This window comes from Herpailurus yagouaroundi, unplaced genomic scaffold (genome assembly GCF_014898765.1).
Source record: "Herpailurus yagouaroundi ecotype Mexico unplaced genomic scaffold, PumYag 192, whole genome shotgun sequence".
Lineage (NCBI taxonomy): Eukaryota > Metazoa > Chordata > Mammalia > Carnivora > Felidae > Herpailurus > Herpailurus yagouaroundi.
In genome coordinates this window covers 2,243,129-2,266,282 of record NW_024412423.1, presented here as the reverse complement: position 1 = coordinate 2,266,282, position 23,154 = coordinate 2,243,129, and the positions used below count along the sequence as shown (strand labels likewise).

The 23,154-nt window shown below is 46.3% G+C and overlaps 2 protein-coding genes across 3 annotated transcripts in view; one reads left to right on the top strand and one right to left on the bottom strand.

The window, feature by feature from the left end:
* The window catches only part of HNRNPAB (heterogeneous nuclear ribonucleoprotein A/B), a 6,495-nt gene extending 968 nt beyond the window's left edge, over positions 1-5,527 (top strand). Inside the window, exons 3-8 of one of the 2 annotated variants that reach the window (XM_040444245.1) lie at positions 523-691; positions 1,332-1,490; positions 1,693-1,824; positions 3,706-3,823; positions 4,474-4,614; positions 4,917-5,527. In XM_040444245.1, coding sequence (XP_040300179.1) covers positions 523-691; positions 1,332-1,490; positions 1,693-1,824; positions 3,706-3,823; positions 4,474-4,614; positions 4,917-4,987 — 790 coding nt within the window. In that variant the 3' untranslated portion in view covers positions 4,988-5,527. The remainder of the gene's footprint in view (positions 1-522; positions 692-1,331; positions 1,491-1,692; positions 1,825-3,705; positions 3,824-4,473; positions 4,615-4,916) is intronic. The other variant, XM_040444246.1, reaches the window with a different exon arrangement.
* Positions 2,762-23,154, bottom strand: part of PHYKPL (5-phosphohydroxy-L-lysine phospho-lyase) — a 39,154-nt gene continuing 18,761 nt past the window's right edge. The window contains exons 8-12 of the mRNA XM_040444244.1: positions 9,862-10,016; positions 9,369-9,458; positions 7,327-7,457; positions 6,349-6,429; positions 2,762-3,216 (exon numbers count right to left, since the gene is read on the bottom strand). Coding sequence (XP_040300178.1) covers positions 6,380-6,429; positions 7,327-7,457; positions 9,369-9,458; positions 9,862-10,016 — 426 coding nt within the window. The 3' untranslated portion in view covers positions 2,762-3,216; positions 6,349-6,379. The remainder of the gene's footprint in view (positions 3,217-6,348; positions 6,430-7,326; positions 7,458-9,368; positions 9,459-9,861; positions 10,017-23,154) is intronic.

The window sequence follows — 23,154 nt, the reverse complement described above, 5'->3', positions numbered from 1 at the left end:
GGGGGGGATAGTGCCCTCGGACCCGGGGCCGAGGCGGCCTCGGGCTCCGCGGGGCTGCGTGGGCGGAGTTGGCGCGCGCCCCGGCGGCGGCCTCCCTCCCCCACCCCGCGGAGGGCGGAGTCACGGTCTGAACGCGGTCTCCGGCCCCCGGAAGCCTCGAGTTCCTTGAGGGCGAGTTCTCGAGGGTGGGGAGGACGGGCAGGGACGGCAGCCTTTTGGTACTTGCTTGGTAGTCAAAAGACTTCCAGTTATGAGTGTTGCGGGGGCTTCTAGCCCAGGCTAAGAGTGTTCTTTGCCCAGTCTGGGGCTGCTCCGTTAGGGTCAAGGTTGTTTGGGAGGGTAGTGAAGATTTGTTAGTACATTCCAAGGGCAGTACCCTCCCTTGGGGACATTAAGGGTACATCTTTGACCGGATGGCCACCTTGTTTATAACCCTTACAGTGAAGGTTCTGTCAGGGCCAGCCCTTCTAAAATCACAAGGCTTCTTGTAAGACTTGTTGGCACGTGTCTTTACCATTTCAGAAAAATGTTCGTTGGTGGCCTGAGCTGGGATACCAGCAAAAAGGACCTAAAGGATTATTTTACCAAATTTGGAGAGGTCGTTGACTGTACAATAAAAATGGACCCCAACACTGGCCGGTCAAGAGGGTTTGGGTTTATCCTCTTCAAAGATGCAGCCAGTGTGGAGAAGGTAAGCTGCGTATTTGATGTCAACGCTCTTAAGTGTATCTAAGAGGATATCATTCTTAGAGTGTGATTAGTTTGTGTGTGCTGTAAGTGGTTGAGGGCTTTGGCAACAGCAGAGGTGAGGAACTTTCTTGTTTTTGAAGGAATTAAAAATGCAGATTAGGTAGAGCGATGGGTATGGACTAGAGTGGTCCAGGAAGATTATAGCTGGTGTTTATTATGTTTTTATGCCTACTCTGGGCATTGCTGAAGCAGATGCTTTATTGTGGGGATTAGAAAACAGTCCAGGGTTGCTATGAAATAAGGCATTATTTTAGGCCCAATTTGCAGAAAACAGACTCAGAGGTTTAAGTAGAAGAGCTCACACAGCTAGAAAGGGGTGGATTCCAACCTATACTCTAGATACTGCTGCTTTACTCCTGAAAGAGACCGGCTTTACACCGAGACTGGGCAGGGAAGGTGATGGGGGGGTAGCTATACTTGAAGTTTGGAGAAGTTGAGTTGGTAAGTCAGGTTCGGCGTAGAGTTTGGAGGGGACATACACATTTTGTGTACCAGTGTTGGGGTCTTTGTGTCTTAAAGAGAAGGGCCTTGTTCAGTGTCATGCTGCTGAGTTAGAACCTAATGTCCTTCTGTTGGGACAGGTCCTAGACCAGAAGGAACACAGACTGGATGGCCGTGTCATTGACCCCAAAAAGGCAATGGCCATGAAGAAGGACCCGGTAAAGAAAATTTTTGTGGGGGGTCTGAATCCTGAAGCCACTGAGGAGAAGATCAGAGAATACTTTGGCGAGTTTGGGGAGGTGAGTGTGTCACTCAGGGAGCTGTCTGCTGGTTGCCCTGAGGTTGTGGTCTTCCGGGTTCTTGGCAGCCTTGGCTGGCTCTAGCCGTCCTCAGCAAGGCTTCTTGTTCATTCTGGCCTTTGTGGGTCTTTTCTCCTGGGAGTTCCCTATGGGTCCTGGGGTGGGAAGAGGCGTTGGTTCTGAGCTTTGTGTATGTTTACAGATTGAGGCCATTGAGCTTCCAATGGATCCAAAAACGAACAAAAGACGAGGCTTTGTTTTCATCACCTTCAAAGAAGAGGAACCTGTGAAGAAGGTCCTGGAGAAAAAGTTCCACACCATCAGTGGAAGTAAGGTAAGGTGTCACGAGCTCTGTATCTGGCCACCTGCTGGCGAATTGGCTTTTACAGGTGTGGGTTAGGAGGTGGACTCTCTAGGGCAGTCTGACCCGACTGTTTTTCTGTAGCGTCTGCTTTCCTGATTGGGGCAGATGGTCCTGCCCTTCAGGGGGTTCCGAGGCCGGTAGAATTGGCAGAAACACAGGATGTGTGGGAGGAAGGAGAAAGGGTGGTTTCTGTGGGGTAGAGGGTGTTGAGTAGCCCCTTTGATTTCTGATTGAAAGCTAGAGGTCAAGGTGTTCTGAATGTAGTCTTGAGGCGAATAGGGCCTGTAGTTAAGGTCTCAGAAGATTCTAGAACTTCTGTCATCTAGCAGTTCCCTGTGAAGTCTTTTCCTGCTCTGGAACTTATTATCTCCTGTCTCGCCACAAACAGATCTTTGTTCACTTCCACCCCCTTTGGATGCTGGTTTAGTGAACTCCCACCCCAGGTGAAGATTCTTTCCAAAGCTCCCAGGGTTTCAGTGAGCTGGCATCCATGGCCAGTTTTACCTTAAACGAGCTCAGTGCTGTGCAGGGAGAACTGCAACCCTTTCCTCTGAACTCTGGTCAGGCCAGAGGTAGTTTGTCTCAGGTATTCTCCAGGTGGCTTAGGAGGCAGTTGAGGGTGTGGCCTGCTGTGGCTGGGTGTGGCAGGCCCTGAGCCACAGGAGCAGCCAGATAAGGTGGGACGGGTCGGGTGGGGCTTCTGGAAGTCTTAATCATGGCTGGGAAGTTAGAGTGGATTCAGGATTGAGCCCTTAAATGATGTTGAATCCTAGGAGCAGTTGGGTAAGAGCTCGCTCATTCATTGTTCCTCCAGTGGACAATGAATGACACAGAGGTCTTTTTTTTCTGTGTCTTAACTGTGAACTGGATAGGAAGTGTTTGTAAGGTAGTAAATTATAACTGGTAGTGGGTTTTGAAATAAATGTATTTGGCATTTTAATTCAACAGAAGACATCAGATGGCATCATTTGAGGGGGAAGCTTGTTAATTTTTTTGAGTTTCGAGGGAGAGTATGCTTGTATGGTGACACATTATATGTTTTTTTTTCTTGGTCCTAATTAGGGAGGTATATGTGCCCAGGTATTTTCTTTAAAAAGTAAACTCCTGATTTAATTAGGAGCACTGGGAGGTCCTGGACTCTCATAGCACACACAGTGGGCAAATTTTTGAGCAAAAAAAGGATTCTTTGCGTGCTAAGGGGACACAGATTCCTGGCCCTTCTTGACAATAGGCCAGTGGTTGGGGGAAGGTGGGGTGGAGCCGTAGGGCCTCAGGGAAGCCTTGTCCTGAGCTTCAGTGGTTTTCATCCTCCAAGCTGAAGGTCACCACCTCAGTGTATTTGAGTGGGATGCTTCGTTTCTTCTGTAAGAAAAAAAAAATTGAGAAAGGTGGTTTGTTTCTTTTTTTTTGTTTCTCCTATAAGGCTTCTTATTTGGGAAGCCACCTCTCATCCCCCTTGCCCAGTAGGACCAGGCTGGCATCAGACTTGACCCTTGATATGGGATCTTGCTACACTGGGTTGGCATTGGCCTCGCTGTCCATCCTCCCAGTTAGACACAGAGCTGCCCCTGAGCAGCCATCAGCAGGCCTGGGGTTGTATCTATCATCCCCAGTAAGTTCTCTGGGGAAAGGTTTCGGCCAAAAAGACCCTAGTAATTTCTGGTCTATCTAGATTTTAGTTGTGGTCCTGAAAGTTTCTAGCCTACACGTGGCTTCTGACTTGAGCATATTTTGTTTTGGGGCAGGTGGCCGCAGGTGGCTATCTGAATGTTTGTCAGCAAAGGTCTTTGTCCACAGTCCCTGCCCGGAGTTTGTCATGGTGGCCTGACCCATTGTCTTCTCTGCTTTCAGTGTGAAATCAAGGTGGCCCAGCCCAAAGAGGTGTATCAGCAGCAGCAGTATGGCTCTGGGGGCCGCGGGAACCGCAACCGAGGAAACCGAGGCAGTGGCGGTGGTGGCGGAAGCGGAGGTGAGTGGAACCTGGATGAAGAAGGGTCCCTGCCTGTGTGGAGCTTCCGTGCCTATCTCAGGGCTCACCCTGGCTTCCGGGGCATGGTGCGCCGGGGCGAGTCACATCGGCTCTGCTGCTGCTTGGAATGGAAGAGCCTGGCTTTCTCATGGCCTGGGGTCCCAGGGCAGAGGGGCGATTGCGTTGCATTTGGAGGGGTGGGGGGCACAGGGTGCGCTTGTCTCCACGGCTGTCCCGAGTCTTGGTACACCCGTGGGCGGGCGGGCAGAAGGTAGGGCAGGGCTGTGCCAGGCGCTTTACCTCCTTCTGTCCAGGCCCCTCTGACTCCAAAGCCTGAACTTCATCCTTTTTAAGGCCGAGCTGCCGGGGAGGGTGGGGGTGAGGAGAGGGAGATCGAGTGAGAGTGAGCTCCTGTCTCTTTTGCCCTGAGTGAAGTCAGTGTTCAGTCCTATCCCGGCCTGCAGCTCACAGGCTCGGGTCACAGATGCAGGGCCGGGCCTGGGGCCCTCCACACTGGGACGGCAGTCCCTTGGCTTCTATCTCCCGAGTTGCCATTAGCAGCCCCGCCACCCAAAGGGCAGGATTTCCTCCATCCTAGCTCCTGCGTGTGCTAAATGGTCCACGGGCCCCTGTGCCCGCTCCCCCCACAGGTCAGAGTCAGAGTTGGAATCAGGGCTACGGCAACTACTGGAACCAGGGCTACGGCTACCAGCAGGGCTACGGGCCCGGCTATGGCGGCTACGACTACTCGCCCTATGGCTATTACGGCTACGGCCCCGGCTACGACTACAGTAAGTAGGAGAGAGGGAGGCCCCGTCTGCTCACCCACCCTGGGAGGCAGGACAGACAGCTCAGGGGCCACTGGCAGCAGGGGCTTTGGAGTCGGACAGGCTGGGCTGTGTGTGGTCCGGCTCGGCCACTAGAGCTCCCCGGTTTTGAGCTCTTGAGCTTCTGGGCCTCAGGAAGGTGGGGCACGGACAGACCCCTGCCGGACGGGGCTGTAGGCTCCGGCGAGGATGCATGTCAAGCGCCTGGCACAGGGGTAAACGGCTCAGTAAGTCGTAGCTGCTATCGTTGTTGTTCTTGTCCCTAGGTCAGGGTAGTACAAATTACGGGAAGAGCCAGCGACGCGGTGGCCATCAGAATAACTACAAGCCGTACTGAGGCTTCGGCAGGATGCCCGACCGATCGCACACGCTTTGTTTGGATATTGAGTGAACACAATTATGTACCAAATTTAACTTGGCATACTTTCTATGGCCTGTCCCATGTGCATCTTATTTAAAATTTCCCCCCTGGAAATCACTTTCCTGTTGACTACTTCCAGAGCTCTAGTTGTTGTAGGCAGCGTGTGGGGTCTCTGAGGCCAGAGCGGCATTATGGGCTGATTTTATTCCCGGGTTACCCAGAGCCAGATTGGAGGGTCTGCTTCCTGCTGCCGCTCTGCAGCCTGGACCTGTGGACCCTGGTTGTAAAGAGTAAACTGTATCTTAGGAAACCAGTGTCACCTTTTTTTCACCTTTTAATTTTATATTATTTGTGTCATACATTTCCTGTTAATGGAAGTGTTAATTTTACTGTACTTTTTGGTACCTTTTGGGAATCTAATGTATTGTAAGGTATTTTACACGTGTCCTGATTTTGCCACGACCTGGATATTGAAGCTATCCAAGCTTTTGAAATAAAAATTTAAAAACCCCCAAAGCCTGGGTGAGTGTGGGGTGTGCTGTGGAGGAGAGCGGGGAAGGGCCAGGTGCTCCTGAGCCTTCGAAGCTCCAGTACCCTCCGTGACCTAACAGCAGTCCTGTCCGGCACGGCCATAGCCTGTCAGCCACAGGGTACTGCTGCTCAGCTGCTTTTAATGATCTGGCCCTGCCCTTCTAGAAAAAAGTTCAGTGATTCAGAGTGAAGGCAGCTGTTCAAGGGGGTGAAGGTGGTACAGTGAAGGATGCCCCAGCGCAGCAGGACGTTGGGGCCCCTTCAGACATCTCTCCTTACCTTGCCAATGAAAATAGGATCCCGTCTCCCAGTGAGGACAGTATGGTCCCGTAGACCAAGGCAGTGTCATAGGAGCCGGCTCGATTTGGACACGAGGGGCCCCTCCTGGGTGGTGTAGTACAGCCCACCCTGCCCTGGCAGAGCCTGTCTGCTGCCTGTATTGGGACGCCCAATCAGGCTGGTTAAGGCCTGAGACTAGCTGGCTGCAATAGGCGGCAGTGGGCTAGGGCCCTAGATGGATGAAGCCTGGTAAAAAAGAATTCTGTTTTCCATCACTTCTAGAAGGAACTGGCTACTTCTAGGAGGAAAGTGCTACTCTTGCTTTCTCATGTCAGCTATCAAATGCAACTATTGGAGATTTTTCTGGCAGGGTGTCTGGAAAGGGCCCATTGTTTCAAGCCTATCTGGGGGAAGGGAACATCACTTGGAACAAAATGTTAAGAGAAAGCTTTGGCTTTCTGAGTGAAGGAGCCACCGCTGATGGCAAGGAACCCAGGTGTGGGTCTCGAGAAGCAAGGCCCACTCACCCAGAGAAGAACACCACTCCACAGGGCTGCCTCAGGGCTGGAGCCGCAGTGTCTCACAACTTCTCACCTTTTCTTCCATGTCTGAAAAACATCACAAAGGCACCCAAACAAGTTAACCTTTCTCTAGTGTCCAAGCTTCTTGGTTGATATTCTGGACATCGAGCCCACCAGCCTGTCTGGCCCCTTGCCCCATGTGCATGGGCCACCAAGCCATGTTTCCTGAGACTTCAGGCTCAACTGCAGCGCCCCCTACACACAAAAGCTAAGCTAGCTAGTCAGCCTCTCCTCCCCTGGGCTCCCCACGAATACACTCCCTACGGCGGGTCCCACACCACCTCCAGTTGTGTCTGCTGGGGGAGGTGAGGGGCCACCTGCGGGGCTGCTTTCATGTCTACCAGGAGATGGGATCTTGCCTACTTTGCCCACTCCTGCTCCTCCCAGCCCTACACACCCAGCACTGCCTTAGTGCATTCTAGATTGCTTTGTAAGTGCACTTAGGGGACACCCTGGACTGACCTTGATGTTCCTGTGGGATTGGGAATGTGGAGAGGATCTCCTTTTGCATTTAATCAGTCCTGGCTACAAATCTCCTTCCAATAGCTCTGCAGCTGAGGGTCCCCTAGCCTTCAAGTAAGGCACGAAGTTCCTGCCATCTACCTTTCTATGGTTTTACTGATCCATGGTGGGGTTTTCCGTTGTAGTTAGCTTGTCCCGTGTCTGCATGAGTGCCACCCTGGCAGGATGGTGAGTGCCCTACCTAGTTCCTGCTTACTTGGTGCTCAGGAAGGCCCTCTAGGCACAGCCAGGGAAAGGGGTGGCTTGGGTTCCCGGGACCCCTCCACACCTCAGCTCCTTGTTCCCTCCGTCTCTTCAAAGACTCCTGGCTTGCTGTTGAGCCCCTTTCCTGGGCAGGCTGGAATGTCCTGGCTATTGGCTGCAGGTTGAGCTCTAGAGACCCTCCTTGGGCTCCCAGCTTACTTGTCAGGATGGCATCCATCTTGGCCACCACATGTCGTGCATTGTCCACACTGAAGCACATCGGGGGTTTAAACTTGAGGACGTTCCTCCCTGGGCCATCAGTGCTCAGCAAAATGTAGTTCTCCTTCATCCTGTGAGGGACAGGATATGGCAGAGCCTTCTCTCCCCGGTTCCAGCCACACTACCCTTGGAGCCCCACCACAGGTGGGTTCCCACCAGGACACAGGACTGGCTGCCTCTTCCCAAACACCTACCTGCCCACCCTTTGTAGCCCAGCATGAACAGCTCCTACCTAGGGTGTCCTGCACCTGTTCCTGAGTCTGCTTCCTCCCCCACCCAGGGGAGGGGCCTCACCTTGTTGGTCCCGGAGTTCCTGTCTAAGCCAAGACTACCACAGCTATGATGTAGACAGCAAGGATCCTTTCACTTACTGGTGTTACAGACTGGTACAGTGAACCCGACACACTCCCTTACCTGGCTTCATAATTTCCCTGCCAACCTTGTTTCTGTTTTCTTCCCGTAAGTAATCTTGAAATCCCAGAGGATTATGCAGCTTTAATTTTCCATTTCTTTTTAGGGAGATGACTTCACCCTTAGTTTTAACCAGTTTGTAAGAACCTTCATATCTCACATGTACAGCTTTTAAACTAGGAAGGTGATTTGGCCAGAAAGGAGACTGAGCTGATGGTTATTTCACATTCTCTGACCCCCACTTCCATTCTTTTTTTTATTCCTTTTGTTATTTTCAAGTCTTGCCAGGAACAGACTGCGTCCTCAGTCTGCCTTCTGCCTCCTTTCTTCCATACGTTCTTCCTGGCATGGACTATGGTTGTACTAGAAAGAACAAGGTCCATACTTCACATCTCGCTGTGCCACCTACAAGCAGGCCAACTGTGGGTACACCACCTGCCCCTGGTTCCAGTTTTCTCCCTGAACTGGAGAACTTGCGTGAGGTGGAAGAAGTCAGGCCCGGCTCCAGGTCTGGCTCCCTCCTCCCACAGCTTCTGGGTTCTGAGGCTCCGTGGGGGGAGGGGGAAAAGGAGGTGTGGTGGGTGAACTGGTGGGTGTGCCCAGCCAGCAGAGGCGGCGGGGCCGGGACCCCCCAAAAAAGGGGTCAGTCTCAAAATCTGGAGGAGGAGAACATTTTTTTTTTTTTTTATAAATTTTTTTTTTTTCAACGTTTATTTATTTTTGGGACAGAGAGAGACAGAGCATGAACGGGGGAGGGGCCGAGAGAGAGGGAGACACAGAATCGGAAACAGGCTCCAGGCTCTGAGCCATCAGCCCAGAGCCTGATGCGGGGCTCGAACTCACGGACCGCGAGATCGTGACCTGGCTGAAGTCGGACGCTTAACCGACTGCGCCACCCAGGCGCCCCAGGAGGAGAACATTTTTACATCATTACTGTTCGTGGGTTATCAGAATCGAACGATGCGCATTTCACACTGAATAGGGACACACCAGAAGGGTTTCTCAAGGTGGGGGAAATGGGTAGGAGTAGGGAAGGGTGATAGAAAGGGAGTAGCAAGGGGAAGGGTCCCAAGGCTCGGGTCCTGAGGCTCAGGTCCTGGATGGGATCAAGTGCAGGAACATGCAGATGGGCTGGGGTGGGGGACTTGGGAGTCCGGAGATGCTCGGTCACCCAGATGCCTTGCACCTGTCCATCTCAAACCCACTCCTCTGGGGGACAGGGAGCCTTGAGTCTGCTTCTGCCTCAGTCCCTGATGTGGCTCTGGAGAAGCTTCTTCCCCTCCGGCAGCCCAGGTCTGAGAAGTGTGGCTTTTGGGCCCTGTGGCTTTGGCATTCTAGGCTGGGAATGGCCTGCACCCATCTGAAGCTTTTGCAGCCACACACAGGCCACAGAGCTGATGCAGCTGCTTTCCCTGGCTGGAGAGCCAGGGGGCGCACAGATGGGTGGCCCATTCCCTGCTCAGGCCCAGATGCCCACTCTGCCTGGGAACACGGTGACAACAGAAGTGAGAGGGAGGCTCTTGGTCAGGGCCTTAGACGCTGCAAAGGTAACTCGTCTGAAGAAAAAATACCTGGACACCACGTAATTGGCCTCTTCAGTTGCTGGCGTCCTGGTTGCCTCGTCTTTGATCAGGTCCACACCGATGAAGAGCCCAGTGCCCCTGGAGCAGAAAGACAATGTCTTAGGAGGCCAGGCCCAAGGGACCACGGTCCTGGGCCTCAGCCGAGCCCCTGTCAGCTCTGGGGCTGTTCCTCGGCCTCTTGGGGAGGCTCAGGGGAGGCTAAGTGCCGTAGGGACTCTCAGAGGGTGGTGACCCAGTTCTAGGAAGTAACTGACGGGAGGGACCCCAGGGGTAACAGAGGAAAAGTTGGGGGTCTGAGCCTAGTTTGATCCTGGTTTTCCCTTCCCTAGAAGCACCATTGTGGACAAGAGCACCTCTCAGTGCTTTAGTTCTGTGGAGCAGAGAGAAAAATCCCACCCCCCAGCCCCAACCCGGGGGGTTAGGTGATACAAGAACCCCCCCCCCCCCTCACTTGGCCCCTAGCAGCTGCCCTGAGCCTCACCTGACGTCCCCGATGATGGGATGTTTGGCTTTCTGCTGTCTGAGGAGCTCCGTCAGGAAGCTGCCCACGGAGGCGGCGTGGGCCTGCAGCTGTTCCTTCTCTAGGACGTCCAGGACGGCCAGGCCCACGGCGCAGGACACCGGGCTGCCTCCAAACTGAGCCGGGGCACAAAGGGCGTGTCAGATGCTCAGGAAAGTGGGCTGTGCCTCAGGGAGCATGAGGGCAGAACTGCCACCCACGTTCCAAGGGCAGCGACGAGCACAGGCCCGAACCCCTCAGAATTCAGGGGACTCAGGCAAATGGGGTTCTCCTGAAGCCCCCGTGTGCTGTCCTGCCTTTCCAGGTGCTGATGTGACTGTAACTCAGGTAAGGCACCCTCAGGGGTACAGGAGGAGCCCCAAGAGGCAGAATCAGAGGAGAGGAGTGGTCATTCCCACAGAGCTGGTTTTTGTCAAGAGGCTTTAGGGCCCCATCTCCCAGGTCAGGGCCAGACCCAGAGCATTGGACTTGTTCCCATCACCTCCTTCAGAGAGGGTCAAGAGCACCATGCTGGAGCCACACCCAGGAAAAGCCACTGTGTCATTTGGCTCAGTGTTCTGTTTGACAGATTTTAGGGTGCAGACCATAAGTCAGCAGACCGTAAGCCACATGTGGCCTGAGGATTTGTGTGTGGCTTGCATGGCATCAAAAGCTTTGAATTAGGTGCTAATGGTAAATATGTATTCTTGACTTAAACCTGGCCTGTCTACACAGGAACTGGCTGTCCCCTTTGGGCACCCTGACTGCTTGGACTCTCTTCCTCTGCCTGGCTTTACAGGTGTCTGAGTGGGGACCTGTGTTACAGAAAGTTAGGAGTAAGGTGGTCTCTTGCAGACTATTTTTGTTTTAAACATACTTAAAAAGAAAACTATTGAGCTATAGTGTATATACAACAAAGTGAATATATTTCCAGTGTATATAGTTCAGTGCAATTTGACAAGTATATAGACCTGTGGAGCCTCCACCACAACGCAGATACCAAATGTTTCCACCACCCCCTGAAAGTTCCTTGTGTCCCTCCACTACTGGCCCAGGCAACCACTTGCTGTCAGTACAGTTTTGCCTTTTCCAGAATGTCGTATGAATGAAATCGCAGAGGATGTTCCCTTCTGTGCCTGGCCGCTTCTGCACAACATGGTTTTGAAAATTTCCTGTCTTGTGTGGATCAGTAGTTTGTTCATTTTATTGGTGCTAGTATTCCACGATACGGATGTTGCCATTTGTTTGTGCAATCTCCCGTTAATGGCCCCTTGCGTTATTTTTTTATTTTTTTGGCTATTACGAATAAAACCGTTGAGAACATTTCTAACAAGGCTTCGTGCAAACGTATGTTCTCATTTCTCTTAGGAGTGGAGCTGCTGGGTTGTACGATCAATGTGTGTTGAGCTTTATAAAAAAAACTGTTAAGACTCTTCCGAAGTAGTTGTCCTATCACATTCCCATCATTTGTCTACAAAATTCCAGGCGCTCCCATCCTCAGAAAGGCTTCGAATTTTTTTCTAATGGGTGTGTAATGGTGTCTTGCTAGATCATCTTCAAAATCTGTGAGCAGAGCCCCATGCTTGAGAGCATAAGAAGCTTCCTAGGTGAGTCTGCCATGAGGTGGATTTCTAATCCGTCCAAAACAAATTATGTGTGGAACGGACACAGGGGATGGACCAAGGCTACTTAATGTATGGTATTATAAACCATGAACTTGTTAAAAGGTGGAGTGTATGTATTATAGCATCTTTTGTTTGGAACCATGACCTGGCCAAGATGCTGAACTGGCACAATAGACAGGTTGACCTGTGGCCCCAAGATCACTCCAGAGGAGCAACAGAAGATGAACAAGGGGCGCCTGAGTGGTTAAGTCTCCGACTGATTGTGGCTCAGGTCAGGATCCCACGGTTTGTGAGATGGAACTCCGCGTCGGGCTCTGTGCTAACAGTGCAGAGCCTGCTTGGGATTCTTCCTCTGTCCATACCCCACATGTGCACATACATGCACGTGCTCTCTCAAAATAAACATTTATTTTATTTTATTTATTTAACATTTATTTATTTTTGAGACAGAGACAGCATGAACGGGGAGGGTCAGAGAGAGGGAGACACAGAATCTGAAACAGGCTCCAGGCTCTGAGCTGTCAGCACAGAGCCCGACGCGGGGCTCGAACTCATGGACTGCGCGAGATCATGACCTGAGCTGAAGTCGGCCGCCCGACCGACTGAGCCACCCAGGCGCCCCTGACAAATTGTTTTTTAATGTTTATTTTTTGAGAGAGAGAGGGTGCAAGCAGGGGAGGGGCAGAGAGAGAGGGAGAAAGAGGATCCAAAGCGGGTTCCACACTGACAGCAGACAGCCCAATGCAGGGCTAGAACTCATGCACTGTGAGATCAGGACCCGAGCCGAAGTCAGGTGCTCAACTGACTGAGCCACCCAGGTGCCCCAAGAGACAGAAATTTCAAAAAAGAACTAAATGGGAATTATGGAGTTGAAAAGCACAGTAACGAAAAATTCACCAGAGAGGCTCAACAGTAGATTTGGGCAAAGAGATGAAGGAATCAGCAGATTTGAAGATCTGTCAATTGAGATAGTCCTGTGTGAAAACCAGAATGAAACCGTGAACAGGGTTTCAGCAACCTGTGGGACACAACGACGCAAACCAGTATTTGCAAATGGGAGTCCCAGAAGGAGAGGAGGAGAGGGAAAGAGACACAAGGACAAGGAAAGTAGGAGAAATGGGTGAAGGTGGTCAAAAGGTGACAAATTTCTAGTTATAAAATGACTACATCATGGGGATGTAATGTGCAGCATGGTGACTGTAGTTAATGATGCCGTATCGTATATTTGAAAGCTGCTAAGAGAGTAGATCTTAAAAGTTCTTATCATGGAGAAAAAAACATACCTGTGTGGTGATGGATGCTAACTGGACTTGTGGTCACTTCAGAATACAGACAAATAATTGAATCATGTTGTATGAATCTAATATAATACCATATGCCAATTATAGCTCAATTAAAAAAAGAAGAATACTGAAAGCAAGAGAGAAATGACTCACCATATGCAAGAGATCCTCAACAAGATTAACAGCTGATTCCTCATCAGAAACCACAAAGGGCGGGGGCAGTGGGGTGACATATTGCAAGTAATGAAAGAAAAAGGTTAGGGCACCCCAGTTGGATAAGCATCTGACTCTTGATTTCAGCTCAGGTCATGATCTCACGGTTTGTGAGATTGAGCCCCGTGTCTGGCTGTGTGCTGACAGTGTGGAGTCTGCTTGGGATCCTCCCTCTCCCTTTCTCTCTGCCCCTCCCCTGCTCATGTGCTCTCTCTCAAAATACATATATAAACATTAAAGAAAATTTAAAAAATTAAAAACTATGTGTTAGAGAAACTGCATGTTTAAAAAATAAATAAAAATGAAAGGGGGAACGAAGACAATTCCAAATACTGAAAAAATGTGTCACTAGCAGATCTACTTTACAAAAAATACTAACGGTGTTTTTTCAGGCTGAGATGAAAAGTGATCAGATAGTAACTCAAATTCACATGAAATGAAGAGCACTGGTAAAGACAAAACAAGTGAGTTGAAAGCAAAAGTGTGGAGATGGCACACTGTAAACAGCAGAGGAGCTGTACTAATAGAAGTAAAAGACTTGCAGGTCAAAATTGTTCTTAGCAACATTGACAAGTAGTTTCTTATGCCAAAAGAGTCCATCTATCCAAAGGACGTGACCATTACAAACACATTTGTACTTAAAAACAGCCCCAAAATACACAAAGTAAGCACTGACAGAACTGAAAGGAGAAATATACAACTCAGTGACAACTGGAGAGTTCAGTCTCTCATTTTCAGTCATTGAGAGAACCCCCACAGAAGATCAACATGGAAACAAGATGTGAACAACACTATAAGCCAACTAGACCTAACAGATGCATACAGAGCAGAATAAACAGTCTTCTCAAGTGCATCAATAGGTCAAAGTCACAAGGACCCTTAAAAAAATTTTTTTAATGTTTATTTTTGAGAGAGCGAGCGAGTGGGGGAGGTGCAGAGAGGCACACACAGAATCCGAAGCAGGCTCCAGGCTCCGAACTGTCAGCACAGAGCCCAACATGGGGCTCAAACTCACGCACCGTGAGGTCAGGACCTGAGCCGAAGTTGGGAGCTCAACCGACTGAGCCACCCAGGCGCCCCACAAGGGCATTTAAAAATACATATGAATGCCATGGTTTGTGAGATGGAGCCTGCATCAGAGTCTGTTTAGGATTATCTCTCTCCCTCTCTCTCTGCTCCTCCCCCCTCAAAATAAGTAAGTAAAACATTAAAAAAATAGAAAATAAAAATACAGGTTAATGACAATGAAAACACAACATGCCAAAATTTACGGGATGCAGTGAAAGTAGTAATTACATGAAAATTTATGTCTGTAATTACATGTGTTAGAAAACAGATCTCGAATAATCTAACTCTCCCCCCACTAAGAAACTACACAAAAGAGCAGTCAAAACCAAAAGCAAGCAGAAGGAAGGGAATCCTAAAGATTGGAGTGGAAATACATGGAAGTAAAGAAAACAGAAAAAAAAACAAAATCAAAAGTTGGTTGAGAAGATAAATAAAATTGACCAACCTCAACTAGACTGCCAAAGATAAATACTCAAATGTCTAAAATTAGGAATGAGAGGACCCATCACTACCAATCTTAAAGAAGCAAAAAGGATTATAAGGGAAGAATATGAAAAAATGTATGTCAGTGAGCTAGACAGCGGAGATGAAATGCACAAATTCTTAAAAGATGAAAACTACTGACATCGACTCTAAAAGAAACAGAAAATGTAAGAGACATATAGCAAGTATGGGGACCTGGGTGGCTCAGTCGGTTAAGTGTCTGACTCTTGATTTTGGCTCAGGTCATGATCTGATGGTTGTGAGATTGAGCCCTGCGTCAGGCTCTGCACTCAGCGTGAAGCCTGCTTTAAGATTCTCTCTCTCCCTCTGTCCCTCCCCTGCTAGTGTGTGCTCTTTCCCTCTCTCTGTCTCAAGAAAGAAAAGACCTACAGCAAGTAAAAAGAAAAAATTAGTAATGAGTTCCCACAAACAACAGCCTAGAACCTGGGCACCTGGGGGCCTCGCACTAGCAGGCTTACAGCAATGCCAGCCAGGCAGGGGGCCAACTCCACCCGACAGTGTGCCCACAGGAGGTGCAGGCCTGCCACAACACAAGGGTGCACGTAGCCTACGCAGGGAACACCCATGGAGCACCTGGCTCTGGTGGCCAGGAGGAATTGCTCTTCTGGGCCCCACAGGACATCTATGTAAGACCACTCCTTCAAGATGGGGAGGTAATTGAACTACCTAATACATAGCAACAAATGCAGACAGGGGCACCTGGGTGGCTCAGTCGGTTGAGCGTCTGACTTCCGCTCAGGTCACCATCTCACACTCCATGAGTTCGAGCCCCGCATCAGGCTCTGTGCTGACAGCTCAGAGCCTGGGGCCTGCTTCAGATCCTGTGTCTCCCCCTCTCTCTGCCCCTCCCCTGCTCATGCTCTGTCTCTGTCTCAAAAATAAGTAAAAACATTAAAAAAAAATTTAAAAAACGCAGACAGTCGTGCAAAATGAGACAGAGAAATATGTTTTAAATCAAAGAACAAGACAAAACCTGAGAAAAAGAACTAAATGAAATCAAGATAGCAATATACCCAATAAAGAGTTCAAAGTAATGGTCAGAAAGATGCTTACCAAACTCGGGGAGAAGAATGGATAAACACAGTGAGAACTTAAACCAAGAGACAGAAAATAAAAAAGCAATCAGAGCTGAAGAATACAATAAGGAAAAGGAAATATATACTAGAGGGAATAAACCTAGACTAGATGATACGGAAGAATGGATCAGTGATCTGGAAGACGGTAGTGGAAACCACATAACTGGGACAGTAAAAAGAAACAAGAATTAAAAAACAAGATCACTTAAGGGGCCTCTGGGACAACATCAAGTGTACTAACATTCACCTATTGGGGTCCCAGAAGGAGAGGAGAGAGTAAAAGAGACTGAAAACCTATTTGAAGAATTAAGGCTGACAGGTCACGATCTCGCAGTCCGTGAGTTCGAGCCCCGCGTCAGGCTCTGGGCTGATGGCTCGGAGCCTGGAGCCTGTTTCTGATTCTGTGTCTCCCTCTCTCTCTGCCCCTCCCCCGTTCATGCTCTGTCTCTCTCTGTCCCAAAAATAAATAAAAACGTTGGAAAAGAAAAAGAAAATTAAAAAAAAAAAAGAATTAAGGCTGAAAACTTGCCTAACCAAGACATACAAGTCCAGAAAGCACAAGTCCAAAATAAGATGAACCCAAAGAGACCCACACCAAGACATGTTATCATTAAAATGTCAAAAAGTAAAGACAACGGGAATCTTAAAGCAGCAAGAGATGGGGCACCTGAGTGGCTCAGTCAGTTAAGCATCCAACTCTTGGTTTTGGCTCAGGTCGTGATCTCATGGTTTGTGGGTTCGAGCCCTGTGCTGCACTCCATGCTGACAGTGTGGAGCCTGCTTGGGACTCTCTCCCACTCTTTCTCTCTGCCTCTCCCCTGCTCCTGCTCTCTCTCTCAAAAATAAACATTTAAAAAAATTTTTTTGATATTTTTATTTATTTTTGAGAGAGAGCGAGTGAGCGAGTGTGAGCAGCGGAGGGTCAGAGAGAGAAGAGGAGAGAGAATCCCAGGCAGGTTACACACTGTGAGCACAGAGCTGGATGCAGGGCTCAAATTCACGAACCATGAGATCATGACCTGAGCCGACCCAAGAGTTGGCCACTTAACTGAGCCACCCAGGTGCCCCCAAAATAAATAAACTTTAAGAAATAATAAAAAAATAAAAGACATGAAAAACAGCAAGAGAAAAGCAAGTAGTAAGGGAACACTGATAAGACTATCAGCTAATTTTCAGGAGAAACTTTGTAGGTCAGAGGCTCCTGGGTGGCTCAGCTGATTATAAGCATCCAACTTCAGCTCAGGTCATGATCTCATGGCTCGTGAGTTTGAACCCCACATCAGGCTCTTTGCCGTCAGCGCAGAGCCTGCTTTGGATCCAGGACAGAGGAGCCTGGTTTGGCTCTGTCCGCCCCCCCTTCTCTGCCCCTCCCTTGCTCATGCTTGCATGAACACTCCCTCTCAAAAATAAACATTAAAAAAAAAAAGGAAAAAAAAAAACTTTGTTGGTCAGAAGGCTGTGGTATGATATATTCAGAGTGCTGAAAGGGAAAAACAAACCAACAAACAAAACCTTATGACCAAGAATACTCTGCCTGGCAAAGTTATCATTCAGAGTATAAGCAGAGGTAAAAGAATTTCCTGGTCAGCAAAAGCTAGGAGTTCGTCACCATTATACTGGCTTCACAAAAAATATTAAAGGGACTTTTTCAAGCAGAGAAGAAAAGACAGTAACTAGAAATAAGGAAATATGAGGAAAAAAACCCCTCACTGGTAAAGGCAAACAGAAAAAGTAGTGGAACAACCACTTATAAAATGGTAAAAATGTGACATCAAAACCATAAAATGTGTGTGTGGGGGGAGTGGAGTAAAAATGTAACTAAAAAACTTTTTTTTTTCCTTAGAGACAGTGTGAGTGGGGGAGGGGCAGAGAGAGAGAGAGGGAGACACAGAATCCGAAGCAGGCTCCAGTCTCTGAGCTGTCAGCACACAGCCCGATGCAGGGCTTGAACCCACGGACCGTGAGATCATGACCTGAGCTAAAGTCCAGTGCTTGACTGACTGAGCTATCCAGGTGCTCCCAAAATACAATGTTTTTAGAATGAGTTTGAACTTAACTACCAATTTACAACAGACTGCTATACACAGCTTGTTATATATGAATCTCATGGTAACCACAAACCCAAAACCTGTAATAGATGCACAAAAAAAAACCCAGAAAGGAATCTAAGCATAACACTAAGGAAGGTCATCAAAGCACAAGAAAGCAAGAGAAAAAGCAACAGAGAATTGCAAAACCAGCAGAAAAGAAAATGGCAGTAAATACATAGCTATCAATAATCACTACAACTGTAAATGGACTCAATGATCCAGTCAAAAGACACAGGGTAGCTGAATGGATTAAACAAACGAACAAACCCAGGACTCCTCTATATGCTGCCTACAAGAGACTCACTTCAGACTTAACATACAAACTGGAAGTAAAGAGATGGAAAAAAGATAATCCATGCAAATAGAAGCAAAAAGGTAGCAATACTTATATCAGACAAAATATACTTTAAAACAAAGATTGAAATAAGAGATAAAGAAGAGTATAATATAATGATAAAAGGGATCATTTAAAAATTTTTTTTTAACATTTTTATTTTTGAGAGATAGAGACAGAATGTGAGCGAAGCAGGGGCAGAGAGAGAGGGAGACACAGAACCCAAAGCAGGCTCCAGGCTCTGAGCTGTCAGCACAGAGCCCGACACAGGTCTCAGACTCACCAGCTGTGAGAATATGACCTGAGCTGAAGTTGGACACTTAACGGACTGAGCCACCCAGGCACCCCAGAATAAGTGCACATGGAACATTCTTCAGTACAGATCACAAGGCCACAAAACAAGTCTAATAAATTGAAGATGAAATCACACTTACCAACCACAACAGTGTGAAAGGAGAAATCACTTACAATAAAGGAAATGGAAGAAATACAAACACATGGAGGCTAAACAAGATGCTACTAAACAACCAATAGGTTAATGAATAAATCAAAGAGGAAATAAGAAAATACCTGTGACAAAAATGAAAAAACAATGCTCCAAAATCTATGGGAAACAGCAAAAGCAGTTCTAACAGGGCAGTATAATGACACAGATCCATATCAAGAAACTGGAAAAATCTTAAATACATATTTTTTAATGTTTATTTTTGAGAAAGAGAGAATGCAAGCAGGGGAGGGGCAGAGAGAGAGAGACACACAGAATCAGAAGCCGGCTCTGGGCTCTGAGCTGTCAGCACAGAGCCCAACATGGGGCTCGAACTCCTGGACTGGGAGACCATGACCCAAGCCGAAGTCAGACACTTAACCGATTAAGATAGCCAGGTGCCCCTAAGAAACAGGAAAAATCTTAAACAATCTGAGCTCACACCTAAAGGAGCTAAAAAAAAAAAAAAAAAAAAGAATAAAGCCAAAAGTCAGTAGAAGGAAGAATATAAAGATCAGAGCAGAAGTAAATAAAGACTAATGACCAAAAAAAAAAAAAAAAAAAAAAAAAAAAAAATCAATGAAATTAAGAGTTGGTTCTTTAACAAACAAAACTGAAAAACCTTTGGTCAGACTTCTCAAGAAAAAAGAGAGAGGACCAAATAAAATTAGAAGTGAAAGAGAAGTTACAACCAATACCACAGAAATATAAAGGATCATAAAAGATTTTCATTAAATTGGACAACCTAGAAGAAATAAATAAATTCCTAGAAACATACAATCTTCCAAGACTGAATCAGGAATAAAACAAAAATCTGAACAGATGATTATTAGTAATGAGTTTCAATCAGTAAAGAAACAAAAACGAAAACAAAGAAAACTCCCCCAAACCAAAAGTCCAGGACCAGACAGCTTCATAGGTGAATCCTACCAAACATTTAAAGAGTTAATACCTATCTTTCTGAAACTTTTCAATTTATTCCAAAAAACTGAAAAGGAAGGAACACTTATTTATGCTCATGAGGCCAGCATTACCGTGATACCTAACCCAAAGACACTGTAAAAAAAAAAGAAAATTACAAGCCAATATCCCTGATGAACATAGATGCAAAAATGCTTAACAAAATGTTAGTAAATCAAATTCAACTAATACATTAAAAAGCTCATACACCATGATCACATGGGACTTATTTCTGGGATGCAAGGATGGTTCAATATCTGCAAATCATTCAATGTGATACATACACCACATTAACAAAACAAAGGATAAAAATCATCCAGTCAGTCAAGAGATGAAGAAGCATTTGACAAAATTCAAAATCCATTCATAATAAAATCTCTACAAAAGGTGGGCACAGACATAACATACCTCAAACACAAAAAAGGGCATACATGGCAAACCCACAACCAACATCATACACAATAGTGAAACGTTGAAAGCTTTTCCTCAAGAAGACAAGGATACCCCCTCCTGCCACTTTTACTGAACACAGTCCTAGCCACAGCAATCAGGCAAGAAAAGGAAATAAAAGACATACAAATTAGAAGGAGTAAAACAGTCATGATGCACAGATGACCTACTACAATATAAGAAACTCTCAAGTCTGCACCCCAAAACTATTAGCATAAAGGAATTCAGTAAAGTTGAAGGATGCAAAATAAACAGAAATCTTGTGTCTCTATCTACTAGTAGCAAATTATTGCAGAAATTAAGGAAACCATCCCGTTTACAATTGCATCAACAAATAATTAGGATTAAATTTAACTGAGGAGATGAAACAGCTGTCCCCTAAAACTGTAAGACACTGATGAAAGAAATTGAAGATGACACAAATAAATAGAAAGATATACTGTGCTCATGGGTTGGAAGAATTAATATTATTCCCATGCCCATACTACCAAAATCAGCCTATGGATTTGATGTGATCCCTATCAAAATACCCAATGACATTTTTTTTCACAGAACTGGAACAAATAATCCTAAAAAGACTCCCAATAGCCAAAGGAACTTTGAGAAAAAGGAACAAAGCAGGAGGTATCAATCATAGTCCCAGATTTCAAAGGATACAATTTATAGTAATTAAAACAACATGGTACTGGCACAAAACCAAACACGTAGACAAATGGAACAAAACAGAGTCCAGACATAAACCCACACTTATTTGGCCAATTAATCTATGACAAAGGAGGCAAGAACATACAATGGAGAAAAGACAGTGTATTCAATAAATGGTGTTAGGAAAACTGGACAGCTACATGCTAAAGAATGAAACTGGACCACTTTCTTACATCATATATAAAAATAAGCTCAAGATGGATTAAAGACTTAAATATAAGACCTAAAACCATAAAACTCCCAGAAGAAAACAGGCAGTAAACTCTTGGACATTTATCTTTTTGGATCTGTCCAGGCAAGGACGACAAAAGCAAAAATAAACCATTCGGACTACATCAAACTGAAAAACTTTTGCAGAGTGAAGGAAATCATAAACAAAACGAAAAGGAAACCTACTAAATGGAAGAAGATGTGCAAATAAGAGATCTCATAAGGGGTTAATACCCAAGCTATATAAAAACTCACAAAACTCAGTATCAACTGTTTTTTCAGAGTCCACATAAAAGTGAAATCATATGGTATGTGTCATTCTCTGATTTGTTTCACTTAGCCCAGTACTCTCTAGCTCCATCCTTATTGTCACAAGTGGCAAGATTTCATTCTTTTCTATGGGTGAGTAATATCACACTGTGTACATCATATACCATGTCTTCTTTATCCATTCACAAATTGACGAACACTTGGGCTGCTTTCCTATCTTGGTTCTTGCAAATAACGCATGATGAACACAGCGGTGGATAGTTCTTTTCAGATTGATGTTTTTATTTTCTTCAGATAAATTCCTAGAAGTGGAATTGCTGGGTTATATGGTAGCTCTATTTTAAGTTTTTTTTTTTTTTTTTCCAGAAACCTCTGTACTGCTTTCCATAGTGACTGCACCAATGTACATTCCCATCAACACCTTTTCTCCACATCCTCGCCAACACCTGTTATTTTTCATCTTTTTGATAAAGGCCATTCTGATAGGTGTGAGGAGATATCTCATTGTGGTTTTGATTTGCATTTCCCTGATGATGAGTGGTGTTCAGTATCTTTTCATGTGCTTGTTGGCCATCTGTAGGTCTTTTTCGGAAAAATGTTTATTCAAGGCTTCTGTTCATTTTTCAACTTTTTTTTTTTTAATTATTAAGTTGTGTAAGTTCTTTACATATTTTGGGTATTAACCCCTTCCTGGATGTATGATTTGCAAATACCTTTTCCCATTCAGTATGCCACCTTTTTGTTTTGTTGATAGTTTCCTTCTCTGTATACAAGCTTTTTGATTATAGATGTAATCCTATTTAGTTATTTTAGGTTTTGTTGCTGGTCAACTTTGACAAGGGCGTCAAGACCATTCAATGGGGTAAAAATAGTCTTTTTAAAAAATATGTTTTTGGCACAAAAACAGACACATAGACCAATGGAATAGAATAGAAACCCCAGAACTAGACCCACAAACGTATGGCCAACTCATCTTTGACAAAGCAGGAAAGAACATCCAATGGAAAAAAGACAGTCTCTTTAACAAATGGTGCTGGGAGAACTGGACAGCAACATGCAGAAGGTTGAAACTAGACCACTTTCTCACACCATTCACAAAAATAAACTCAAAATGGATAAAGGACCTGAACGTGAGACAGGAAACCATCAAAACCTTAGAGGAGAAAGCAGGAAAAGACCTCTCTGACCTCAGCCGTAGCAATCTCTTACTCGACACATCCCCAAAGGCTAGGGAATTAAAAGCAAAAGTGAATTACTGGGACCTTATGAAGATAAAAAGCTTCTGCACAGCAAAGGAAACAACCAACAAAACGAAAAGGCAACCAACGGAATGGGAAAAGATATTTGCAAATGACATATCGGACAAAGGGCTAGTATCCAAAATCTATAAAGAGCTCACCAAACTCCACACCCGAAAAGCAAATAACCCAGTGAAGAAATGGGCAGAAAACATGAATAGACACTTCTCTAAAGAAGACATCCGGATGGCCAACAGGCACACGAAAAGATGTTCAGCGTCGCTCCTTATCAGGGAAATACAAATCAAAACCACACTCAGGTATCACCTCACGCCAGTCAGAGTGGCCAAAATGAACAAATCAGGAGACTCTAGATGCTGGAGAGGATGTGGAGAAACGGGAACCCTCTTGCACTGTTGGTGGGAATGCAAATTGGTGCAGCCGCTCTGGAAAGCAGTGTGGAGGTTCCTCAGAAAATTAAAAATAGACCTACCCTATGACCCAGCAATAGCACTGCTAGGAATTTATCCAAGGGACACAGGAGTACTGATGCATAGGGGCACTTGTACCCCAATGTTCATAGCAGCACTCTCAACAATAGCCAAATTATGGAAAGAGCCTAAATGTCCATCAACTGATGAATGGATAAAGAAATTGTGGTTTATATACACTATGGAATACTACGTGGCAATGAGAAAAAATGAAATATAGCCTTTTGTAGCAACGTGGATGGAACTGGAGAGTGTGATGCTAAGTGAAATAAGC